We start from the raw sequence: 25,507 nt of genomic DNA on the forward strand, positions 1-25,507 counted from the left end.
AACCGTATCTTGAATAAATTTTGAAACATTCTCACACTGATTTTTTGTATTTGACAACACTAAACCATCATCTAAGTACAAAATAATGTCTATACAGTTTTCTCTAAAGTATTTAACAATAGGGCGCAAGCATTTAGTAAATACATACGGCGCTGTACTAAGTCCAAATGGTAAAACCGTAAAACAGTAAAACTTGTCCTTCCATGAAAAACCTAAATAAGTCTGGGACTTAGTAGAAATATCAATGTGATGGTAACCTGAACGTAAATCAAACTTGATACAAAAACAATCTTGTCTGAAGTATTTTAAAGCTATTTTCCAGTCTTCAAATTTAATGCGTTCTTTTTTAATGTAAGTATTCAGAGTGCTCAAATCCAAAATTAAACGTTTTTTATTTTTGTTTTCGGCCACGCTTAAAGGACTGACAAAGAACGGCTGGAAGGGAACTTCTACAATACATTCAGACAAAAATAACTGTTGAATAACATCAGATACAAAGGAATTATTTCGTAATGCAGACTTGTTGTTATTCATGCACATAGAAGGTGGATTGGCAGTAAACGGAATATCATAACCCGATTTTATTATTTTCAAAATTGAGTCATAAGTATTCATACTCTCCCAAAATAATATATGTCTAAATAAGCTTTTCTTTATACCCTTTGTGTACATAAATGATTTTTCGTTATCAATTACATCAAACTAATCAATGTGCTGAAGAATTTCAGAATCACTTTCACAATTGATATCAAAATACTTATCTTCCGCTAGAACTTCACTTCTGTTGCTGTGTTGTCTGGAAGTTGTTTCCAGCGGGACACGTTCTTCCAATGGCCATACTTAAAGCATCCGAAGCAAACGTCGGTTGGCTGTGGGGTTCTCTGTCTCCCATGAAAATACGCCTGCTTGGGGTAGGCGAGAAAAGGCTGAGAAGCGCTAACAAGAGCAGGAGTTTGAGCGGCGGATCCAGCAGCGGCGGACACATAGCCTCTGTTCGGGACACTTTGATATGGGCGTGGCCTGTATTTAAGACGGAACTGCTTGACACTCCTGAGGGCGCGGTTTTCCGCACTACGGATCTTCTTTTCATCCTCTGAATCATCTGCAATATCACTGGCCTTGTATTCATTCACCGTTTTCCAGCCTGCTGGTGACGAGTCGGCGATTCCGATATGCTTATTACGGGTATCGATGTCATGAATTATCTCGCTGATTAACAACAATGATTTGTGATCACCTTTCGATTTCATAATTTTCTCCAATTTAAGGACCTTCTCTTTAAGCCCTTCATTAAACTCGAACTGGATCTTGTTACCCTCCGATTTCAGCTTTTTCCCGATATTTTCATTCACCTTCTTCTGCAAATACTCAGAATTCTGAGACTGCTCTGTTTGTAGTTTTTCTGTTAACTCTTCAAACTGGTTTTTTATAACAGTATTTAAATAAATAATGATAAATAAATAAATTACTACGTCGGTCAGGTCAGGCGCAGATTCACTCTGTTCATTCTCTTTCTCAATCCCTATATCATTGGCATTAATTGGTTGAGACATATTACATGTACGTGCAAATGCGGCAAAGAAAAGCCTTCGAATGAGTGAAAATCGTGGTTAACTTGAATACCTGTTCTACAGGTTATATGTTATAAATAGTAGCCAATGGCTACAGGTTTAAATATATCAAACCAAAACATATAACATGTGTTCTAGTACCTATGATAAATTAATTGTCTTTCATTGTGGGTTCTATACACAACAGGTGTCATTGTCTTTTATTTTCTTTTGTTAGCAGTGATTGTATTTTACAATTAACTCTGTATATTTGGACGCTTAAACAGGTCTACACAAGATGCCGTTATTCACACCTTTCCATGGACACCTGTTTAGTAACTCATCACGACCCATTTTGTGTATTGTCTGTAGATATGTACACAAACAAATACACCTGAGACGAAAACGATTAAGAAACTGTATACTACGGGAATATCACAAAGTACAGACCCTGAAACATGCTGCTACACCTATAAAATGAACTGCACCGTGCAAGAAATGAACAGTACTGTTCACAAAGTGAAATGTATCATTCACAAAGTGAACCGTTCATTTCACAAAACCAACCGTATAGTTCAAAAAGTTTGCAAGATAATTTATAGAAGACCCACTTCAAAACAACCAAAAAAGCCCACTGTACCGTGCAATAAGCATGCGACTTTCATATTCGGCTTACCGCTAATTAACTTATTCTTGCAATGAATAGGGACGAAGATTATCGCTGATCAGAGAAGTTCAATTTTCTGCTAGATTTTTTATATATAAGGGAATAAATAACATATGTTAAGATTTAACGCTGTTGTTTTTATTATAACCATAACAAAAATGTTTTAATTTAATTCCTTTCTTAGACCTTAATCATTTCTTTCATTTTTGACTAAACTTGCATCGCCAATTTCTAAAGATATATAGTAAATTCTAATGTTGACACAATTCGCAGCAATACTATTTTGATTATTTTTATGAAATGTTTTAAACATGGTGTACATACTGGACTTTACATAGCAAGAGAAAGAGAGAGATTTAGTGTTAATTTAAAGTTCTATCACAGTGACTGAACTTTATTATTTCGCATTAGGTTTTAATATTTGGTTATTTGAGTGGGATTTTATTTCAGGACTCCACGTGCTTCGCCTGTCAATCAGTTAAAATATAACAGTACAGATCACGATATGTGCAATGCTACTTGGTTCCTTCTACATAGCTAAAAGAAAATTGTGAAATAAAAGCGTTTTAGTTTTCAAATTATGTTTTTCAATTCTTATTTAAGACTGTTCCTATTTTAAGCTATTCAACAATAATTTTCTTGTACTGGCGTATTTTTTTGTTACTAGATAAATTCTTAATATATTTATCACTGATTACACCAAGTATGTGAGTAAAAAGGTAAATGAAATATAAACAGTTTAGCCAGCATTTGTAAAACGTCAGCTAAATTGCATGCATACAGTGAAGAGCGGACACTTGTCCAACAGTATGATAAATATCGCTATAAAAAGCTATTGACTTATTGTGTGTATCGAGCTCACGATGTACAAATTGTAAGTAATATGTTACATGTATATGAATAGTTCAATGGAATAACATGTTTTGACTAATTATGCAATGTTATTTTAGGTAGGAGAAGTGATGACGGGTTACAATTAAGTGTGATCTGTGTATGCGAACAAGTGCAGAAATCATAGAATCAATTTTATAAGAATATAAATCTGTATCGAACAAAATTTATAACGGTTGATTTCAAGATTTCTAAACTGAATTTCATTGTTTATCTTATCATTAATTGCGTCTATTTTACATTGTCTATTCACCAGAGGAATTTGACCAGCAACAGTACACAATAAAAGTGATCATAAGAATTATGAATAAAGAAATTAAAAGACGCTTGTAAAATAACAACAAGCTGAAAAACAAGACAACCATCAAGGAAACTAAAGAAATATCGGATTAAAGTCGTGGCATTTTTCTATAACATTTTTAAATGGATTAGATATAATTGATGATTTCAATACAAGTACATGTATAGAAATAAAAGCTTAAAGCCCCTTTCACAATTGGCGCACGACCACTTTACACCACTTTGCGATCGAAATTTTTGAGCTTCGCACGAGCTCTCGCATACGTTGCACGAGCCCTCGCTTACGTTGCACGAGCTCTCGCATTCGTTGCGTACGTTTTACTGGTCGCATCAAGTCTTCTCTGAATAGTGGACATGCACACTAATCAGACGCGACTGAACGCGATCCAAATTATCGCAGTGCAACGCACGAACATTAGTACGAACGTTTGACAACGTTTTGTGTACTCGCAAGAGTGATGCACGATTTATAAAGATCGTAAGATAAATCGCTGGTGTTTATGCGTCTGTTTTGCGACCGTGAGACTGTTGCTCAACGTGTCTCATGTAATCTTGCAACGTTTAACTATCATTGCACGACTTATTAGCCTCAATATGCCATGCTTTGCTACTGGTATATATACCCTGTATAAGTATCTCTGTTTCAAAACAAAATTTACTATATACATATATTGCATGATCGTGAGGGAAATACATGTGTAAAGATTTATTCCCTCAAGATATATCATATTTCCCGAGGGCATCGCCCGAGAGAAGTTTGTTTTTTCTGGGGAATAAATCTTAATATTTGCTGAACATTAATGTAATAAACGTTTTATTATACCAAGCAACATATGATAACACAAAATACGTTGATTTCTAATTATGTTTGACTTTTCAACAGTCGCAACATTAACGTCGTGATTGTTTGATTTCCCATTTAACTGTCTCACTTTTCTTTCATAAATCATAGGTAGTTAAGTTGGTTCTGAGAAATAAAGAGAATCATAATGATGAAATATTTTTGACTTCATCATATTTGTCTACATCGTATGCTCATATCAGCTTTTTTATTCCTATGTCGTCGCCCTGTCACATGACTTTCTAGCCTAATCAGATATAATAGAATAATCATATTGAGGTATAATAATACTGCATATCTGTATCTTCTTGGGCGGCATCTTTTCTCGCTTTCATCTATGTCTACTGAATATGGGCGGTGTATATACCCCTATGACTCGCACGATCATTCGTACCATGGAACGCATAGTCGCACGTCCAATCACTTTGGCGCACGTTCAATCGTCCGATCACCTAGTCTCTCGCGCGTTCCTATCGTATTATCTTTTAACAGTTGCTTTCATTGTACAACAGTCGCATACAGACGCAAGATGTATCGCAAGATTCAATGCGTTTACATCGCACAACGCTCGCTTAGCTCGTGCGAAATTCGTACGAATACTTTTTTCATATGCGATTATTTCGGCAACAGTTGACGATTCATATCTAATTTTTTCGGTCGCACGAATATTTGGTCGCTTCTGCTCGTGTGCCAATTGTGAAAGGGGCTTTAGATGCTTATTAGAATTATCAACAGATTGCCGAATTAACAAATATATATCGGGATTTATAAAGTAAAATATATTGTAATATTACATTTATCTATAATTAAATGCAAATAGTAACAGACTAATCAAAGATAAAACTACCCCTCACTGCCCGGTTTTCAATGCGTACAAGTTTCATGCAACGTATCAAAACCGGGGGAACGGATGGAAGCTCAGATTTTTATTAGATTGAAATAGATTTGTAAAATATCATATAAATAAAGAAAAAAATGCTTGTCATAATTACCACCTTGCTGAAGTCAATTGGGCAAAAACTATACACAATTATATCGAGAAAAATCAAAGTGTTCAGGCCATGCCTACCTCATTAAAAAAGTGTGCAAACCGTTCACAAAGCAAGCAGCTTTTTTTAGCGAAGCTTACCTTTCACAAAACGTACCTTACCATTCAAAACACGAACCGAACCATGCAACTGGTGTAGTAGCACATTTCAGGGTCTTAACTTGCGATAAAAATCATTTACTGGGTACATTACTGTAAGAAAAAAACTAATTCATTAAATAAATGATTGAAATAATAACTTTTTGCAAGTACTTAGAACAAACACAGCTTTATTTACTTTATTTTTAATCTAGTATGTATGATGTAAAATTACTGAAATTGTGTCAAAATTTGAACCAATAAATCTGATTTCATTTTCAACTGTACAAACTTTCGTCATTGTGTTGAAATTGTTCATACCATGAGTCTTAAATAAAGGAATTAAAATCCACACCAATAAAACTTCAATCAAAATTGTTTGCGCACACAGCACACATAAACATACACTCTCAGAGAGAGAGAGAGAGAGAGAGAGAGAGAGAGAGAGACTTGTACATTCAGTATAAGAATAAGGAGTCTAAACTATGGAAGGCCATAGCTGCCATTAGGTATGGTACATCATAATACATGGCGAGATTCATAAAATAAAGGGTCGTTTCTGTGTGTTAAATGGTCACCAGCCTTTGTTATATGGTGAAAAGTATATAACGTATGGTGGGTAACACATATCTAAAAGTGCCTCAAATACATTAAACTGTTTACAGCTATTTTTACATGGTTGCAAAAGCACGTAAAAAGGTGGTAATAATGACATAGCTGGTGCTTTATTTATGTTAGACAATTGGAAAAATGAAGCAATGAGTCATAGCATAAAACCATTTGGTCACCATTACATTCATATTGTGTTCTCATATATATCAGTTGGTCAGTACAGTATGTTAAATGGTTGCCACTCCTTGTAATTAAGTGAAAGTTATATAACATATGGTTGGTTACATGATCTTAAAGATGTGTCCAATACATTGGTTGGTGTGCAGAACATTTCATCTGGTTGGGAAAATACATTAAATGATGACAACATTACAAACACTAAGTAATTCATTGTGAAAAACATATTTCTATAGGGGTGTGCAATTAAAAATTTTGGCCACTAGCCCAGGTGCAAGTGGGAATAACAAAGTTACTAGCCCAAGGTTCACAGTTACCAGCCATTTTAATAGGAATTATCCCCCTTTTCTGGCATTATTTCAATTTTCTGTAATGATTATTTTATTTGATGGAATTTATTTGAAAGTCATATCCAATTAATTTTGAGAACGAAAACAATTTTCAAAATCGAACTTTAAAAATTTGTGACAAACTCTGTTTTGAACTATCAATAAAGCAATACATTATTTAGATATATCAATTAACATGAACAGATCATTTTTAGATTATATATCTGATTTTATTAACTGCTCATGATTTTGTACATTTACATTTCTAAAATTAAAAATGTTAAACTTTCCACCAGCTCATGCTTTGACAATGACTACTTTAGAGCTGTTTAGTACGGGAAAAAGATCTATCTAATCCTGTATGACGTCAAAATGAATAAATGACATCATAGCAATATACAATCAATTCAATTATGACATCATAATAGAGTTAGCACATCAAGGCATCATTGCAGTAATAGTCACATGATATGTGTCCTGTTCCCCCTTAATTGCCCTATAGTGATCAGTCTGTCCGTGCGTCCTTCCGTCTGTCTTTCCATCTGAGATCTATTGTCCAGAGCATAGCTTCTCTCCCCTTGGCCCAATTTGGCTCATACCTCTTCTGCAGAACGCCTTTGGGTGATAACAATGCCATGTCTCTAGGTATAAGGTTAATGTTATATCAGAATTATATATAAAATCCTTGTCTGGGGCATATCTTCTCTCCATTTGGTCCAATCTGACTCATACTTCACTCACAGAGTGTTTATGGTCAAAGAGTGTGCAGTGACTTTGAATGAGGTTTGTAGGTAAAGGGTCAAGGTCACATCGGACCATGCAAAAATCCTTTTCTTAGACTTTTCACTAGCCCTATTTGGCTCATAATCCACATAAACAGAGATTTTAATTAAAGGATGTGTAGTGACCTTGAACCAATTTTCAAAGTCAACTGTGAAGGTCAAAGCAGATTTATATGAAAAATCTTTTTCTGGAGTTCATCATCTCTCTCTTTGCTCCAGTCTGGCTCATATTTCATGAAATCACCCACATGGTGGCTTTGATCAAAGGATATGCAGTGAGCTTGAATGATGTTTGTAGGTCAGGTGTCAAGGTCAAATCAAATCCTTTTTTAAGAGCATATTTATATACCCTCCACTTAGAGCTTGTTGGTTAATGTAAAGTCAATGTAAAAGTCATAGTAGATCTCTCTATAATCAGTTTTAGACCATAGATTAATTCCCAGTTGCTTAATCTTGGTCAGAATGAACAAAAATGTCTGTATGTAAGGGGAAATGAGAATGAATTAGAAGTTTTATGCCAGCTGGCAAAATTTTTAAGTTATTGGTCAAGGTCAAAGCAAAGTTCTCTAAAATTCTTTTTATTCTATTTTCCATTATTTAAGCAGGGCCCTTTGAGATGGTCACCATCTCAAGGTTGTCTAGATGCTTTATGTTTTCTGCAGTAGACTCATTCAAAAATATTCAACTTCATTGCTCTCTCATTGCTACACATTTTAGTTACAGAATTAGTTAGGGTGTTTTTATAAGAAAACCTAAACTCTATAAAATCACACAACTATCTATGTATGTATTTTATCCTGTTGAATATCATGTACAAAATACAACTATGCAGTTATCATACATGTAATGGTAAATTTAATTGAAAATAATGGAATTAAACAAGAATATGCAAAATATGATTTTTTTTTTAGTTTACTGAGCAGGTCACTTTAAAATATGTTAATGAGGATAGTTACTGCAAAATTTTTAAAATATCTCTGTAATGCATCTCATTCTCTTTCTCTCTCTCTCTCTCTCTCTCTGTGTAAAAGAAAATTTTAAAAAGCTTATGAATACATATTAAAGAAATGCGAATTCAACACAAAAGGAAAAGGGAATCATTTGATAGTGATGTCACTTGAAAACAGTTCCTCGGTAACTATCAAAACCATGTGCAGTGAGACGTGACTATCTCGTCTCAACACTCTCAGTAAAACTTTAAAGTGTGAAATTTATAGCAAAGTGTTTGTAGAAGCTTCTTAAAAGAATGCAGCACAAGAAAAAGATGCATAAGACATTTTTAGGCTATCATGACACAAAAGGAGCAGATTTTATGCCTCTGTGATAACAATGACAATACACTTTTCCTACTAGGACTTTGCAAATTTACCGGCATATTTTGCCAACCCTGGTTATAATTTACTTGCTAAACAGGCTACCACAGTTGAAATTTTGCAAGCCCGATCTTTGAAATCAGTAGCCCCTGGCGTCAGGAGGTGATTGCACACCCCTGACCTTGTTCATCTGTCTGTCTGTGCAAATTTTTGTCCAGTCCATATCTTTCTTATGGAGAAGTTCTTACTTCACACAAAGATTGCTTATGACCAGAGGATGTGTCTTGACCTTGACCCAAGGTCATTTGGGCAGGGTCAAGGTTACTGGCAGGAAGAGTGCAAAATTGGTGTTGGGTCCATATCTTTCTTATGGAAAAACATTGGAACTTCTTGCTTCACACAGATTCCTTATGACCTGAGGGTGTGTCTTGGCCACAAAGTTTAGCCGTAAATTAATAACATAATCAAAAGGTGTTTTTATATCAAAGAAAATGAAACTTTTAAGCAGACATGGTCAGTTACAAAATTGCATCTTTAAAAAAAAAAAAAAAAAAGAACATGAAGGCTGTTTTCCACGTATGATTAAAGTATGATTTAATGAAAAGTTCACTGTTCCTCTGTTTCAGTGTTTCTGAAGTATTCATGTCCTTGCTGTGGACTTGAGATTTCCAGTGAAGAGAAGGTAGGAATTGTAGTTATTAATTTTTTTCAAGCATTATATTTCCTGTACAGTACCCGCAACGTTATGTTTTACAAGATGAACGATAGGATAGGATTCACGCACGATAGGATAGAATTAACGCACGATAGAGCAGTATACACGCACGAAAGGATAGGATTAACGCACGATAGAACAGTATACACACACGATATGAGAGGATTGATACACGATAGGAAAGGATAAACGATGTTCATGATAAACGTATGATCGCTTTAAACGATATTTACGAACAAACTGATAATGGCAGAATTTGAGAGAGAGAACACGAACAACCAAAGATTTACGTGGAATTTCTTTTTAGTAACAATTGCCGAGTTGTCAATCATCACTGCATCATTTATAGAATGTATAAAAATGACCAGTTAATTCTTTTTTAAACTAAAATTATGAGCTTTTATGATCAATAAATTTTTCTGTATTGTTAAAATTGTTTTCATTACCGAACACCCTAGCTGATCGCCGCGAATATTTCAGCCCGAGATTAAATCACTCGAAAAATAGCGGGTTTAATTATATAAATCCATCTCTTGTATAAAGTAAATATAAAATCTATCATAAGTGCATTTCTTTCTGTAAAAGGAAATGATGTATTAAAAACGAATTATTACAGACAAGTTAAATAAATATTTAAGCAGATACACATTCCGCGTACCATTTGTTAACATTGTTTTCATTACCACACACCCTAGCTGATTGCCGAAAACATTTCAGCCTGAAATCAAATATCACACGGAAAATAACGGGTTCTTAATACAGCTCGGGTTTTGATTAGATATAAATTATATCATCAATAGTTTTGTTTCTGTAAAATATGATGCAACAAAATTGTATTGCATAAAAGTTAATGTTAATGAAGTTAATAAAAGTTAATGAAAAGTGTTCACCACTCATTGTCAAACGCATGCTTGAAACCCACATTATTATCGCTTTGTAAAAAACGTTTGAATGTTCCCGACTCAATTCACGCAAAATCTAAAGAACTAGCGAGATTTTATAGTTAGAATGGCTTCCAAAATGGTTACCCAAGCGAGGCAAAATTGAATTTTTGAAAAATCGGTAGATTTTCAATTAAAAGCGGTAGACTTCCGTGAAAATCGGTAGAGTTAACATATATGATGAATCTGTTTTAGCATTTTAAAAACAATATAACATTAATGTTGGATTTTTACTAATGTGAACTAATGATACGATACTTGGTTTTCAGAATATGCTTTTAATATGATTGGCCTATCAGATTACATTTTTATAACCTTTTTAAAGCGCCCATTCTATACATTGATTTTGTAAAAAAAAAAAAAAAAAATCACTAAAATCAGTTTTTCTCTCTTATTAAATGGTCAGTATGTTAGCTTTTCTGTCAATTTATATCTTTATATTTACATTCCAAATATTTTTTGCATGTAAAGTGTGTGAAAAGATACTGCAGTTATAAGACTGTAACACACACAGGGTACTCAGAGGTTAGAATGACTAGTTTTATTATGGCGTCACAAACGTTGAACGCTGTAAAATGCAACGTCACAAGCGAGAATCAAAGTTCACGTTTGTGGCTGTTACAGTGGCTCTTCCATTAATTTGAACTTACCCTTAGGATAAAACAGAAATTTTGACCTATAAATCACATTTGCAGACAAGGCAAGAAGTTAAGAAAAATGTAAATATAAGCATTAAATCCTTATTTTTTTAAAGATATAGTCTCATAATTGCAGCGGTGTGTGCATACAAATTTTCATAACGCGATACTCAATTTGTATGCACACACTGCTGCAGTTATGAGACTATATCTTTCAAAAAATAATGATTCAATGCTTAGATAATATCTTTATATAAAGTGTTCATTGTACATAAAAATCAAATATATTTTATTATTGGAAGCATAAAAAAATAATCAAAATTTCTTAAAAATTTAAGAAAAATAGAGCAAAAGTGGGATAAGCAATATCAATACCACTTATTTTTATCATCCTTTACGTTGAGGAAAAAGGTAGTGACCTTGACCTGACCTTTATGTGAAAACTAAAAGGTCAAATTTGATTAAACTGATAGAATCATTTGGTAATATGATTCGTTTGACTGTGTCAAAATTTTTATGAATTTCTTATTATAAGAAGTATGTTTGATAACGAGAAGACTCCTTCCTTAAGTTGAAATTTAACTATAAGCTGTGACCATCATGTTGGCTAGATTTGTGTGTGTGAGGACTATTTTGTTGATTTTAATATAGATTCCTTGTATAATCTGTGGAAGGAATTTTCACAAAAAAAGTTTCTGTGTGGGAGAAGAAAATCTTGCAGAGGAAACAGTGAGCATTCTTTGCAGAGGATGCAATCAGGAATTACAGGTATACAAGTATTTCCTTTTATTGGGCATCTAGCAATTAAACCAAGTACATAATAAGAATGAGGAAGCTAGGATCTAAGGTGTACTAAATTGTGAAATTCTTGACCCTGAGGTAAGGGGTTCTTATTTTAGAGGATGGTTTTACTTATTTGTCCCACATTTTCACTTTTGGGGAATATTTTTGGGGTAAGTCTGTCCATCCATTAATCCATTTTTTATGGCCTAAAGAAGGCCCTCTATTGATTTTTAGGTCAAAGGTAAGAATTTTCTACATTCTGTTTGTTTGAAACACTTCAGTTTCCAGGCAATATCTTGAAATGTTTCTATGTCACCTGAATTACTCATTACCACTACCGTTGAACCAGTTGAACAGTGTTTTCTTACCTTTATGTGTATGAATGGCGTAGTTTGTTCTAGAACATCATTACCCTCTATTACTGAGACCACACTAAGTCTTGTTTACTTCAAATCTCATTGTCAATCAGTTCTAAAGCTGAAGTACGAAACGATGAAACTGTATCTAGCTGGCATTCGTTATTATTACATTGTAGCAGGTTAAGGTTATGTATTACATGATTGTCATCAATTGCATTATATTCTTGGAGGTGTTAAAAAATCCCAGACAAATCAAGTTGTAAAGCGTCTACCTATAACGGTACAGATTTTGAAAGAGTTGGTCATTTTGCTAGATAACGGAGCTTTTTCTCTGTTTTTTGATGTGAAGAAATTACGTGTAAGAATGCTTCTTCTGTAGATTTTGTAAGAATAGAAGATGTTAGTTAGCTTTCCTGATGGGAACAACACTTTTGTATTAAGATTACGGAATTCTAAAACAGATCCGTTCTCTAAAGGCATAGATATCACAATTTTTGAAAATGTATCTTTTAAGCAAGCAGACAACTTTCGTGATTCCAAATACAGAAGCATATTATGTACAGTAGAGGTAGTTATTTTGATGGTTGAAATGAGTAGCCCCCAAGACACCAAAGATATGTTTATTGTTTATGATGCAGGTATATTATAGCAAGTATGTACAAGTTGATGCAATGTATGAATTTGTGATTTTCTGATGGAATGTTTATGGTATATATAAAAGTGGAACCGTATCTTAATCTTTATCTTTGTTACTTGTAAGTGTATAGATGAAAAAAAAATGATGTTAATGTTTCTTTAAACAATGAATAAAAGTTCTCTATATTCTTTATTAGTTAAAATACATATGTATAATGAAAACAAAATTTTAATGGCTTACCTGTTTGATTACGTAATTGTGCATTACACTCTGCGTACCATTTAACATTTCTGATGCACAGGAAATAATACCTGCCTCTACTACTGTTGAGGTTAGTTTTCTTGACTCAAATGGTACTTTTTTCAACTGATAATTTTTTCTTATCAATTTAGATTTCCTCAGAGCAGAAGATAAAAGAGAAAAAAGAAGCAGGTTTTCCAGAAGGTAGATCATAGATACAAATTTAAAGCTGGTTAAATTCAAAATAGCATGGGGGGAAACTTATAACTGTGTAAGATACCTCAGACTGTAAGGTTATACAAAAAACTAATTTTTCAGAGTTTTCAGAAACTAATATCATTAGAGCGGTTAGTTCAATCATTGAGTTCAATCTTTGAGTAATATTTAAACACTTTTGAAATAAAAAAATGGAACAGCGTTTTCCTTATCATTGAGGGAGCCCATGGTGCAGCTCACAACCTTTCATTTTAGATGAGTATAAAATATTTTTTCTTTTTAAAGATACAAAAAAAAATGTTGATTTTTAGACTTTGATAAATTCTGTTTTTTAGCTCACCTGAGCTGAAAGCTCAAGTGAGCTATTCTGATCACATTTTGTCTGTCTTCCGTCTGTCCGTCCGTAAACTTTTCACATTTTCAACATCTTCTCAAGAACACCTGGGCCAATTTCAACCAAACTTGGCACAAATCATCCTTAGGCAAAGGGGATTCAAAGTTGTGAAAATTAAGGGCCACACCCGTTTTCAAGTGGAGATAATTAGAAATTAATGAAAAAATAAAAAATCTTCTTCTCAAGAACCAGAAAGCCAGGAAAGCTGAACCTTGTGTGGAAGCATCCTCAGGTAGTGTAGATTCAAAGTTGTTAAATTCATGACCCCCAGGGGTAGGGTGGGGCCACAATGGGGGGTCGAAGTTATACAAAGGAATATATAGAGTAAATCTTTAAAAATCTTCTTCTCAGAAACTAAACAGCCAGGAAAGCTGAAACTTGTGTGGAAGCATCTTCAGGTAGTGTAGATTCAAAGTTGTGAAAATCATGACCCCCGGGGGTAGGGTAGGGCCACCATGGGGGGTCGAAGTTTTACATAGGAAAATATAGAGTAAATCTTTAAAAATCTTCTCAGAAACTAATCAGCCAGGAAAGCTGAAACTTGTGTGGAAGCATCCTCAGGTAGTGTAGATTCAAAGTTGTGAAAATCATGATCCCTGGGGGTAGGGTGAGGCCACATTGGGGGGGGGGTGTTAAAGTTTTACATAGGAATATATAGAGTAAATCTTTAAAAATCTTCTTCTCAGAAACTAATCAGCAAGATGATTCTTTTTAATTGTTAAGACTTTGGCTCCAGGACAATTCTTCGGCCTCACCAGAAGGTTCAGAGTTTGATGTAGCTAAATATCCCATATATAAACAATTGTAAAGGATCTTTTTGAGAACTGCAATACTCAACATGTGATATGACTATGAAATTGAAGCAGGCAGCTATTTTTTCATTAGAATCTTTTTGTATTACTGTATTGAGTTATTGCCCTTGATTTATTGATTTTTGATTATTTTTAATTAATGCATCCACTGTTAACCAATTATTGTGATGATTATTTTTATACAATAATAAATATTCAATGTATATAAGTTGTTCTGCATAAGTAGTTTTGGGTTAGGCCGGATTAGTTTGTTTATTTTTGATTTCCAATTTTTAGATACTATGAATTATTTTAGGCCGGCACATATATAGGGACAGTGTCTATTGCATTTCGAGGAGTGACTGTTTGGGTTTAACCTTGAACAGGTATGGATAGATGTGTGGACATCCCTGCTCTATCTAATCTTCGTGTTTTCTAACCTACGATACAGAGTGTGCGGTCATTCCTGCCCTGTATCGCATTAATACAAGTGTGCGGTCATACCTGCTTGTATTGGTGGTGGTTGCGGCGGAGCACTAGTGTATGGTCATCCATGCTGGTGTTCTGACCTTTCTAGCGCAAGTGTGCGGTACTCCCTGCTTGCTTTAGGTTGAGCTGTTGGCGCAAGTGTGTGGTTATCCCTGCTTGCGTTAACATTGGTACCTGTTCAGTTGCGTAGGTGTGCGGTCATTCCTGCCTGCGTAACTTTGAGTCCCTATATATGTGCAGGAGCGGTGATTAAAGTCTGCTCTTGTAAATAATGGCAGCAATCAGGGCTCTGAGTTCCAAGGGGGAAAATGGATTTTATTTATACAGGATCTACATGTATTATTGTACATTGTCCAGATTGTTTGTATTTTGACTCCATTAAGCTGACGTTATCATACCTATTGTTCCTCAGGTGAGCGATGTGGCCCATGGGCCTCTTGTTTGACCTTCTACCTTTTCCTTTCTTAAGATTGTAATAATAAACAAAAACCAATATTTACAACTTCATTGCCTCTATTTAATCCTGTGGATTCCCATTCCCAGTTATTATGGTCTCGGAGCATTTTGTCTGAAAACCAAAGGCCCAAAAAAGTTTTTAAGAAAAATAACTCATTACTGAACAAGATATGAAACTTCAAAGTTCATGTCTTGGGGAGAAAAAAGAAAAATATGGATAATCTAAACCAAAACAATAGGCAGAAAGACTTCCATGAATTTAAGACCCTACTTATCAACAACAAAGTTAATATAACATCTTTATGTTGGCAGCAATTTCTTTGTTACTGGTCACTTGAGTTTACTTTGCTGTGTGACAGTTGAAAATATTAAATCCCTCTAAGATAAAATATCTTGCCTCAGATTGAACTGGTAAAAATATATTCAACAATGACATTGAATATAACAGTTTGAAATGCATTAATTGAGCATTTTTAGCTCACCGAGATGAAGTCAGGGGAAGCTTATGCTATACCCTCGGCGTCGGCGTCCGGACCTGGTTAAAGTTTTTGTTGCAGTTCCTGTATCTAAGCTATTACTTGTCCTATCTTCACCAAACTTGCATGGATGATGCATCTGGACCTACTTGTGGACTTGAAAGACTTGGATGCTGAATCTGAGTCCTAAATTTCAGATGCTGGAGGAGTTTAAGGTTGTTGGACCAGGTTAAAGTTTTTGTTGCAGGTGCCCTTTGATAGCAATATGTAAGTTACTGCAGGTCCGTACTTCACCAAACTTGCATGGATGGTGTGTCTTATGATACTGATGCACCAGACATGCTTGAGAGCTGAATCTGAGCTATAGCTTTCAGATGCTGGAGGAGGTAAAGGTTTTTAGAGCTGGTTAAAGTTTTTGTTGCAGGTGCCCTCTGATGATTATATCTTAGTTACTACTTGTTCTAACTTCCCCAGACTTGCATGGATGGTGCGTCTTATGATACTGATGCACCTGACAGGCTTGAATGCTGAGTCTGAGCCATAGGTTTCAGATGCTGGATATGGTCAAGTTTTTTGGAACAGGTCACATGTTTAATAGAAAATAGTACTATTTCAAACTTGCATAGTTGATTAAACTGTAATATGAATGAAACACAGTGGAAGCTTCAGATGCAGAGCTTGATCTCCATTATCAAGGATGCTAAAAAATATATCTTAGTTATTACAGGTCTTAGCTTCACCAAACTTAAATGGATGGTGTGTCTTATGATACAGATGCACCTGACAGGCATGGATGTTGAATCTGAGCCAAAGGTTGCGGATGCTGGAGCAGGTTAAGGTTTTGATTGCTAGTGCCCTCTGATGATGATATCTTAGTTATTATTGGTCTGAACTTCACCAAACTTGCATGGAGATGTGTCTTATGTATACTGATGCACCTGACAGGCTTGAATGCTGAATCTGAGCCATAGGTTTCGGATGCTGGATTAGGTTTAGTTTTTTTGGAACATGTCACATGTTTTATAGATGATAGCTTGCATAGTTGATTTAACTATATTATAAATGAAACGCAGAGGTTGCTTCAGATGCAGAGGCTGATCTCAATTGTCAAGGATGCTAAAGAAATCTCCTACCTCACTCAAACTTGCTCGATAGATACACTGTAGATGTGTTTTTTGATAAATGATATAACATGATTCCTATGAAAAAGTATTGAATGGGATGAAACAATATTGTTTAATATGATACAATATAATATTATATGTAATATTATAAAAAGTTAAATAATACGATATGATAGGTATCAATTTTTTTCATGTTTTATGTTATGATATTGTATCATGATATCGTTATGTATAGTATTGTATATTATGATACAATATTGTATAATATTATATTGTATTATTAATTTATAATTTTATGACATGATACTATTACATAAGATATTGCAAAATATAATATTGTTACCTATGATACAATATTGTATATTCTATAATATTGTATCATACAATATTGTATAATATGATATTACTTTCTGTAATATAGAATTATATCACATGAAATTGTATAATATGATACTGTTATATTATATAATATAGTATCATACAATATTGTATAATATGATATTGGTTTATAATATGATATATTATCACATGAAATTGTATTGTATGATATTGTAAAATATATTATTGTATCATATGATACAATATGTATAATATAATATTGTATTTTATAATATTTTACTTTATCACATAACATAAAAGGGAAGTCTCATAAGGGTGATGTCTTGTCTCGGTGAGCTTTGTAATCTGCGATTACCTATGTTTTTTTTAGGTGCTATTGACATCCTTATCTGTGGGAGGTGTAACACACAATATGAGGATATAGAGGCATTTTTAGCACACAAACAAGCAATCTGTTCTTTCAAGAAGATGTTTTCAGCAAGTGATCAAAAGGTATGGTGATTAAAGGCAGTGTAATAAAAGGAAGCTTACTATACCAAGGCATACTTTTTAGCTCACCTGAGCCAAAGGATGAATTTATTAGGGTTTTCCATAAGAAAATCCGGGTATTGAAATTGTGAAGTGGTGGGCATATTGCTAGAATTTTGTCGTTTGGTAATTAAAAAAATCCCAGCTTTTAAACTTTTAATTTTATCTTCTTTTTTCTCTCATGTTTCCTTTAAAGGAAAAATTCTGATTTTTTTTGTGTGTGGAGTAATGTAACAACAATTATAATTTAAGAACATTCCATGTGCTCTTTAGATGTAGAAGTGCATTTTAGGATCTGCAAAATATACAGTTTGTTAGTTTAGGAATATCATATAACTAAATATTAGATCTGACAATCAAACTCTCCTGCACACTTTTATTATCCCCTCAGGCAACCTGTTGCAAGGGGTATATAGCATCGCTGCTGTGCTTGTGTGTGTGTGTGTGTGTGTGTGTGTGTGTGTGTGTGTGTGTGTGTGTGTGTATGTGTCCATCTTTAGTTTTTTAGCAAAATTCAAAGAAAGCCCTCTCATGAATGTTCATCAAATTTTGTACCATAATGTCGCGTGTATAACACACACTTTTTTTTAGCCAAATTGGATCAAAAGTGGGGGGTGCGTGTTGTACATAGGACTAAAATTTTACCCCATTTTTTCAAGCTGCAATTCTTGATACCACAGAAGTAGTGACTGCTGATATAGCGTGTTATGCAAGTTGTGTATACTAAATTTACTACATCAGAAATACCTTATTCTTAGTTTTATTTCCATGTATTGAAATATTTATCCTCTCTCGACACTATTTTTAATGTATCAAACAAGTTTAAATATCGCCAGTGTATTCGCCATTAAGTAAGCAGCCACCTGTTGACTCGGCGCGTGGTCAATGTTTGTTTAACAATTTCCGGTGTCAGAAGCAAGCACCTGTCTTGTGTTGGACTTCACAGGGTGTTTTCAAGTGAATGAAGATTAGCGATTATTCTGATTTTATTAAACTTGATTACTTCGTTTCCAGTTATGCAGTTAAACGTTATTGCTTTACAAAGACACTGCTAAAAATACATCGATCATTTGTACGAATTGATAATGACGATATACGACATACATACATTTCTTCACAATGTTTATTTAACAACAATCATTGAGTTAGCACAAAGCTTGGTTGCCGTTCTTCTCTTTGATGATGTTCTTCAATTTCTCCACTGTTGTATAAGAAACTCTTTACAAAGATTTGATACTGCCCATGTAAATCATGCCGTCCTTTTTAAGTAAAATTGTAAGACCTTTGACTCTAAAATCGCTTGGGCCATGTTCCGATCACGAAATTGCAGTAATTGCACTTGGGTTATAAAATTATCATTGAACATTGATAATTATTTGGAAAAATGGCGGCCGTCGATTTTCATCGCTCTGCTATGTTCGGATCACAAAATTAAAGAAATTGCGCATGGATTATAAAATTATCATGAAACATAGCTATTTTTGGTGGAAATGGTGGCCCTTGATTTCGTCATTTTTTGGGTGCGTGTTATACATAGGACCTGCTGTTTTTTCGCCATTTTTGGTCAACATTAGGGGGTGCGTATTATACACGATACATTACACTTCTTTGGCATGATAAAGGACAAAAAGTATTGATTTTCAAGTAAATTGATTAAATATTTTTAAATTATCTTAAAAAAACAAAGATAAAACAGGAATTTTATGTACGACTTGACAAATGACATTTCTAGTAATTTTATATACGACATGAAGTAAATCACTACTGTATGCAACTTATTTTGGGATTTAACATCTAGTAAAGGTAAAAGAACAAATGTTTTCTAGTAATGGAGGGTTAAAAGATCGCTAATTGTTAAAAGTTGAAGTGGGCAAGAGGTTAAAATTATCCGATTTACATCAAAACAAGCAGTCGAATTTTAGAATAAATTTTCCCGTGCTACAGTACCCGCAACATTATTTTTTACAAGATAAACGATAGGATAGGATTCACGCATAATACGATAGGATTAACACACTGATAAAACAGTATACATGCACGATACAATAGGATTGATACATGATAGGATAGGATAAACGGTGTTCATGTTAAATGTATGATCACGTCAAACGATCTTCACGATCAACCTGATAATGGCAGAATTTGATAAAGAACTCGTTCGAATCAAGATTTATTGTTATCAACAAATGCCGAGTTCTTAATTATCGCTGCATCATTTATAGAATGTATTAAAATAACCAGTTATTGTTTTAATAAAAATTATGAGCTAGAATGATCCAATAAATTATATGTATTGTCAACATTGTTTTCAACACTAAACACCCTAGCCGATCGCCGCGAACATTTCAGCCCGAGATCAAATCGCATGGAAAATAGCGAGTAAAATGACAATATAACTTTTGTTCTAAATAAATCAATATCTATCATAAATACATTTATTTTTCTATAAAAAAATGATGTATTAAAAATAAATTATATTGCATACAAGTTAAATAAGTATTAACGCAGATACATATTCCGCGTATGATTTGTTAACATTGTTTTTATTACCGCACACCCGAGGCGATCGCAGGGAACATTTCAGCCCGAGATCAAATATTGCACGGAAAACAGCGGGTTCAATAAAATAAAACTTTCATTTTAAATAAATATAAATCATATCATAGTACTTTTGTTTTTATAAACAATGATGCATGAAAATCGAATTATGTTACATACAAGTTAATGTTTACGCAGGTATATACTCTGCGTACGATTTAATGTTATCGATAAAATAGATAGATAAAACAGGTAAACATGTTACTTTGTTCCTAAGAACTTCGATAGTTTGTCACTTCCACTGCTTACAAGTATGATTTACATGTAATATTAATTTGTTAACTTTATCTGAAGAATTAAGAATTTTGTATCATGATAGAAAGCTGGATAGGGTTTTACATTTCTTGTTCGATAAATTTTCGTATACGGTACGCTGAACGACTTGTAACTTTGAAATAAATGTACTTGTTTATGTAAAGACATGAAAAGATCAACACGATAGGATAAACGGAAAGAATGTTAAAAACGATAAACCTGATAGGATTAACGCACGATAGGACAGTATACACGCACGATACGATAGGATTGATACACGATACGATAGGATAGGACTGTAAAAAATAACGTTGCGGGTACTGTACCTAGAAAGGAGTTTATGAATCCTTCTCTGTGCCATGAAGGCGTATAGGGCCCATGCTTATCACCAGTTTCCATGGTGCTAAGCAGATGAGAGTCATTGACTCCCCCAGGATGGGACACCAGTCCATCGCAGGTTCACCCCCATCGTAAGCCAGTTCCGAATTTCAGCTGGGTGGACTGAGACAATGTAGATAAAGTGCCTTGTCTAAGTGCACAACACACGACATCAAGTGACCACAGCAGGTTTTGAACCAGTGACCTTTTGTTTACTGGCCTAACACCCATAACCTCTGAGCTATGTGCTCCACACTTTGAATGAAACTAATCTAAAATTCAGAAGAGACTTTGACAGATATCCTACATTTTTCACTCGAAAATTTGTTTCATATTAATAATAGCTGCATATCTACTTTGGGTTGACATACTAAAAGCAACTAGAATTGACCATCAGAGTAGACTACTGATAGCTAGTTCTTTAGCTATGTTTCATAATGTATGTGAATCGCTTATGTATGCCTAAATAATAATGAATGTCACAAAATGAATCTAAATTATTAAACTTTAAAGCCATATGTGTTGAGTTTCTGCTAGGAATAGGGAAACTGTACAACTCTGTAAATGTAACTCCCCTATCCCCACCCCACCCCCAATGTTTACACCACAAAGCTTGTGGATAGGGATTAAATAGATATTATGAATTCAAAGTGGTTTCAAGAATATGAATACTTGTATCATATTCATTCTGATCTGATACATTTACATGTATTTTCCTAAATAATACATTCCTTCCTACAATAATTCATGTTGCGAGAAGATGCTCCGCTTAGCGGTGCCCTTGTTTATAATCATTTATAGTTTGTCTGGGTTTTTTATTAGCTAAAGGAACCAATTAAACAAGAAACTCAACATGTAGATCTTACCCAGCATACAGAATCCTCAGAGGCTGCATCAACAGAATGTTCCCCATCTCATACTACAGAGTCTTTTAAGGCCCAATCAGCAGAGACATGCACATCTCAAATGTCTTCAACAGAAAAAAATAACATATTTACAAATGAAAAGATCACATCAGGTAAGTTTGATCACTAAAATCTTAGTATGATTTTAAAGGGTTTATTTATTAATAAAAAAAATTAATTGCAACTTTAAGATAACATTAAAGTCTACAGGAAATGTAGGTTTTTTTTAAAATAACAGTATATCAAGTCTTTTTCATGCAAATCCAATTTACGCTTTTTAGTGCAAGTTAATTTCATACATCCTTTCCCTTTCTTTAAAAATGCAAAGAAAATTCATAACTTACCATGCATATTTTGAGAAAAAGATTTTTTCAAATTGTTATGAGAGGCAAACAACTCTGAAAAAAAGTTTCAAGTTTAAAAAGTTCACTTAATTGACATGCATACAAACCCCCAACTTTAGTTTATATCAGCATCATGATAATTTTCGACGACATATTTAATATAGTTTATATATATCAAAATTGTTTTAAATAATGACTTCACAATAAGTATGAAAAATGTTAGTCAGCTTTCGACCTTGTGGAAGATTGTTTTTGCTGACAAGGTCCTTATCGACCATAGAACTTGCAAAATGATTACTTCGAGACCATGGATAACCTTGTTTCGTCAACTTGTTTGTTAGTATCTTGTTTCTGTTGTTTTAGAAACTTTTTGTACATAGAGCACGCTCACCTGAACCAAAGGTTCAAGTGAGCTTTCCTGATCACCTGTTGTCCATCGCCTGTCAGTCTCTCTGTCTGTCCATCTGTCTAAACTTTTCACAATTTTGGCTTCTTCCCTAGACCCACTTGGCCAAACTTAAAAAAGTTGGTACAAATCATCCTTAAGGGAAGGGGATTCCAAATTTTTTATATTTATAAAACCCTTTTTAAAAGGTAGATAATTTGGAAATGGTGAAAATAGAGTGCCAGTCTTTTTGTTAATCAAGCTGGTAAATAATGATTGTGTGCATGTAAGGAGAATAATCATTAACAACCATGGTCAAAATACTTTGTCATGTTACAGATGGTAATTTTTATTTTTGCATAGCAGAGTCACTGGGGGTTAGATTTCTAAATTGTTAAACATAATAAATCAATTAACATGTCCAGCATCCAGTCATCTGTGGTTATTGTTAATATCTCTCATTTTTAGACGGAGGCTGTATAACAGCCTCCGTATATTGTGATTGTCTTGCCCGTGACGTCAAATAATGAGGATTCCTTAAGCACCATCTAGCGGTGGACGAAATAATGAATAATTATGAGATTCAATGAATAAACATGGTGTGCTTCTTTGTCTCTGTCGTATATCGTTCGCGTATTATCAATTAATCTCCCGCGGAGACGTATCTTTCTTTACAGCTGCAATACCCCTCCCCCCTTGCAAGTGATTTGGGAAGTCGGAGTGTTATTACAAGCTGATAAGAGTGTCGCGCGTGAAATAAAATAGATAGAAATAACAAAAATTCTTTAATAAGATGCAAACAATAATATATATATATATATCATTCAAACTGGTACGATATAAATGAACTTGATTTCTCTGCATATTCAAAATAAATAGCAAAATTAAGTTCATGTGTTTATTGTGTCCCTAGTATCAACGAGAGAGAGAGAGAGAGAGAGAGAGAGAGAGAGAGAGAGAGAGAGAGAGAGAGAGAGAGAGAGATTTCTGTTGAGAAAAAAGAAGTATACGAATCAATCTTCACAAACACAGTATATCAATCTTTGAATCAAACATCACAAACAGTAAAGAATACATGCACTTCATTGTTAGGCATGCTTCCTTTCTCTTTACTTGAAATCAAACATCACTAACAGTGTAGAATACTTTATTGTTAGGCATGCTTCCTTTTTCTTTACTGGAAATCAAAACATCACAAACAGTGTAGAATACTTTATTGTTAGGCATACTTCTTTTCTCCTTACTTGAAATAAAAACTATTAGAACGAAACTTTTCCCCCTTATCTTGGTACACCTCGCGCGTTGATTTGATTAACAGAGGTAACACGTGGACTCAGACTGAGACTGCATGCTGGATCGAAATCACAATGTACTATATTCTTTTGTGGATACTAATTTTATGAATATATAATATTAGTATATTTCAATATTTCAAATGAAAGTACATAAAATTACGCCTAAAACTCTCTCTCTCTCTCTCTCTCTCTCTCTCTCTCTCTCTCTCTCTCTCTCTCTCTCTCTCTCTCTCTCTCTCTCTCTCTCTCTCTCTCTCTCTCTCTCTCATAATGATCATGATAAGAAAATATCTGGATCGACGACATTCATTAATCAAAGAACTGAAGTACAGACGGGAGTTGATTTTATCGATTATTATTTATCTTAAAATTAAGGATATGTTAATTATTTTGCTTGGCAAGTAGTTTATAATCTGTATTTGAATTACGCACATTTTTATAATATGAATTCTCGGACTTTTTCGACAAGAATTTCGAGAAAACCTTTTATGAATCACGTTGTGTAATATTTAAAAATAGAATTGATTTCATCAAACTATTTATCGGTACTCGGAATATTTCAAAAATTGTATGGATCCAACCAATAATGAACTCTAGTCTCGTTCAACCAGATGCTTGGCTGTCTCTGTAAATCTCTGACGAGTAAAAGATACCAGATCACGTGATAGCTTGATGATGCGACCTCTAGCTATAGACTGACTCTCTGCTTGCCGAAGATGTACAGAGACAGCTGATGGTTGAACGAGACTATATTGAACGCTGGCGTAGGAATACATACCACTGCAAAAAATTCTAAATTGTTCGTACTATTTCAAATCTGACTACTAGTATTTTTAAGGTATTTATAAATAAGTTCCCTTTAATAAATTGTTTCAGCGTATATTAAATCGAATTTATCGATTATTTTCAAGAACTAAGTCTTGTCAGCGGTGATGATTTGTGCTTAGGTCCAAACACTGTTTCAGTTTCGGTTTGCCAGAGTAACTGCATAGGAGAGTTGAATAAAATCAACTACCAATCAAGAAACCCCTTCTGTGAGATAGAAAGGGGGGGTGGGTTGTACGGTAAGACGAAGTTGTTTGCAATTTAGAGGTTATCTCTTGTCTTGAACAGGTGTGGAAACATGCCGTTTTCTACCTTGGGTTTGCAAATCACTATACACGGAAAATAATCATATCGACTTAATCTAATTATACACAAGGAAAGAAACGTGTACATACATGTAAATAGTTTGCATTGTATTTTTCAAGTTCGAGTTGTATGCCTTTAATAACATGTACAGTTTCCCATGTTGTTTTGTGATGCAAAATAATTTCCTACTTCCATTTTTGTAAAGAATAAACACCTTAATTTAGTAATATAACAAGCTTATATGGTTAAAATAAGAGAACAACACTAATTATTTTAATATCATCTACCTAACTCTGATGTCAACTTGGAAAATATCCTCGCGACCTTAAATTACCATAATACTAAACCACTTCGCGAATATTCTAACATGATAAGCGGTAAGCGCGCTGTTTTTTTTTTTTAATAAAAAAAAATCACATATTTTCATTAGTTTAATTTCATTCGAAATGATGCCTCCGTCTATCAGTACTTTCAGTACTTTGATTTAACCGGGTTTTCCAAC

General features: G+C 34.0%; 1 protein-coding gene across 1 annotated transcript in view; it reads left to right on the forward strand.

The window, feature by feature from the left end:
• Positions 1–25,507, forward strand: part of LOC128174094 (uncharacterized) — a 197,451-nt gene that overhangs the window by 131,314 nt on the left and 40,630 nt on the right. Inside the window, exons 18-22 of the mRNA XM_052839729.1 lie at positions 9,215–9,270; positions 11,534–11,650; positions 13,054–13,105; positions 17,557–17,678; positions 21,768–21,963. Coding sequence (XP_052695689.1) covers positions 9,215–9,270; positions 11,534–11,650; positions 13,054–13,105; positions 17,557–17,678; positions 21,768–21,963 — 543 coding nt within the window. The remainder of the gene's footprint in view (positions 1–9,214; positions 9,271–11,533; positions 11,651–13,053; positions 13,106–17,556; positions 17,679–21,767; positions 21,964–25,507) is intronic.

This window comes from Crassostrea angulata, chromosome 2 (assembly GCF_025612915.1).
Source record: "Crassostrea angulata isolate pt1a10 chromosome 2, ASM2561291v2, whole genome shotgun sequence".
Classification (NCBI taxonomy): Eukaryota; Metazoa; Mollusca; class Bivalvia; order Ostreida; family Ostreidae; genus Magallana; species Magallana angulata.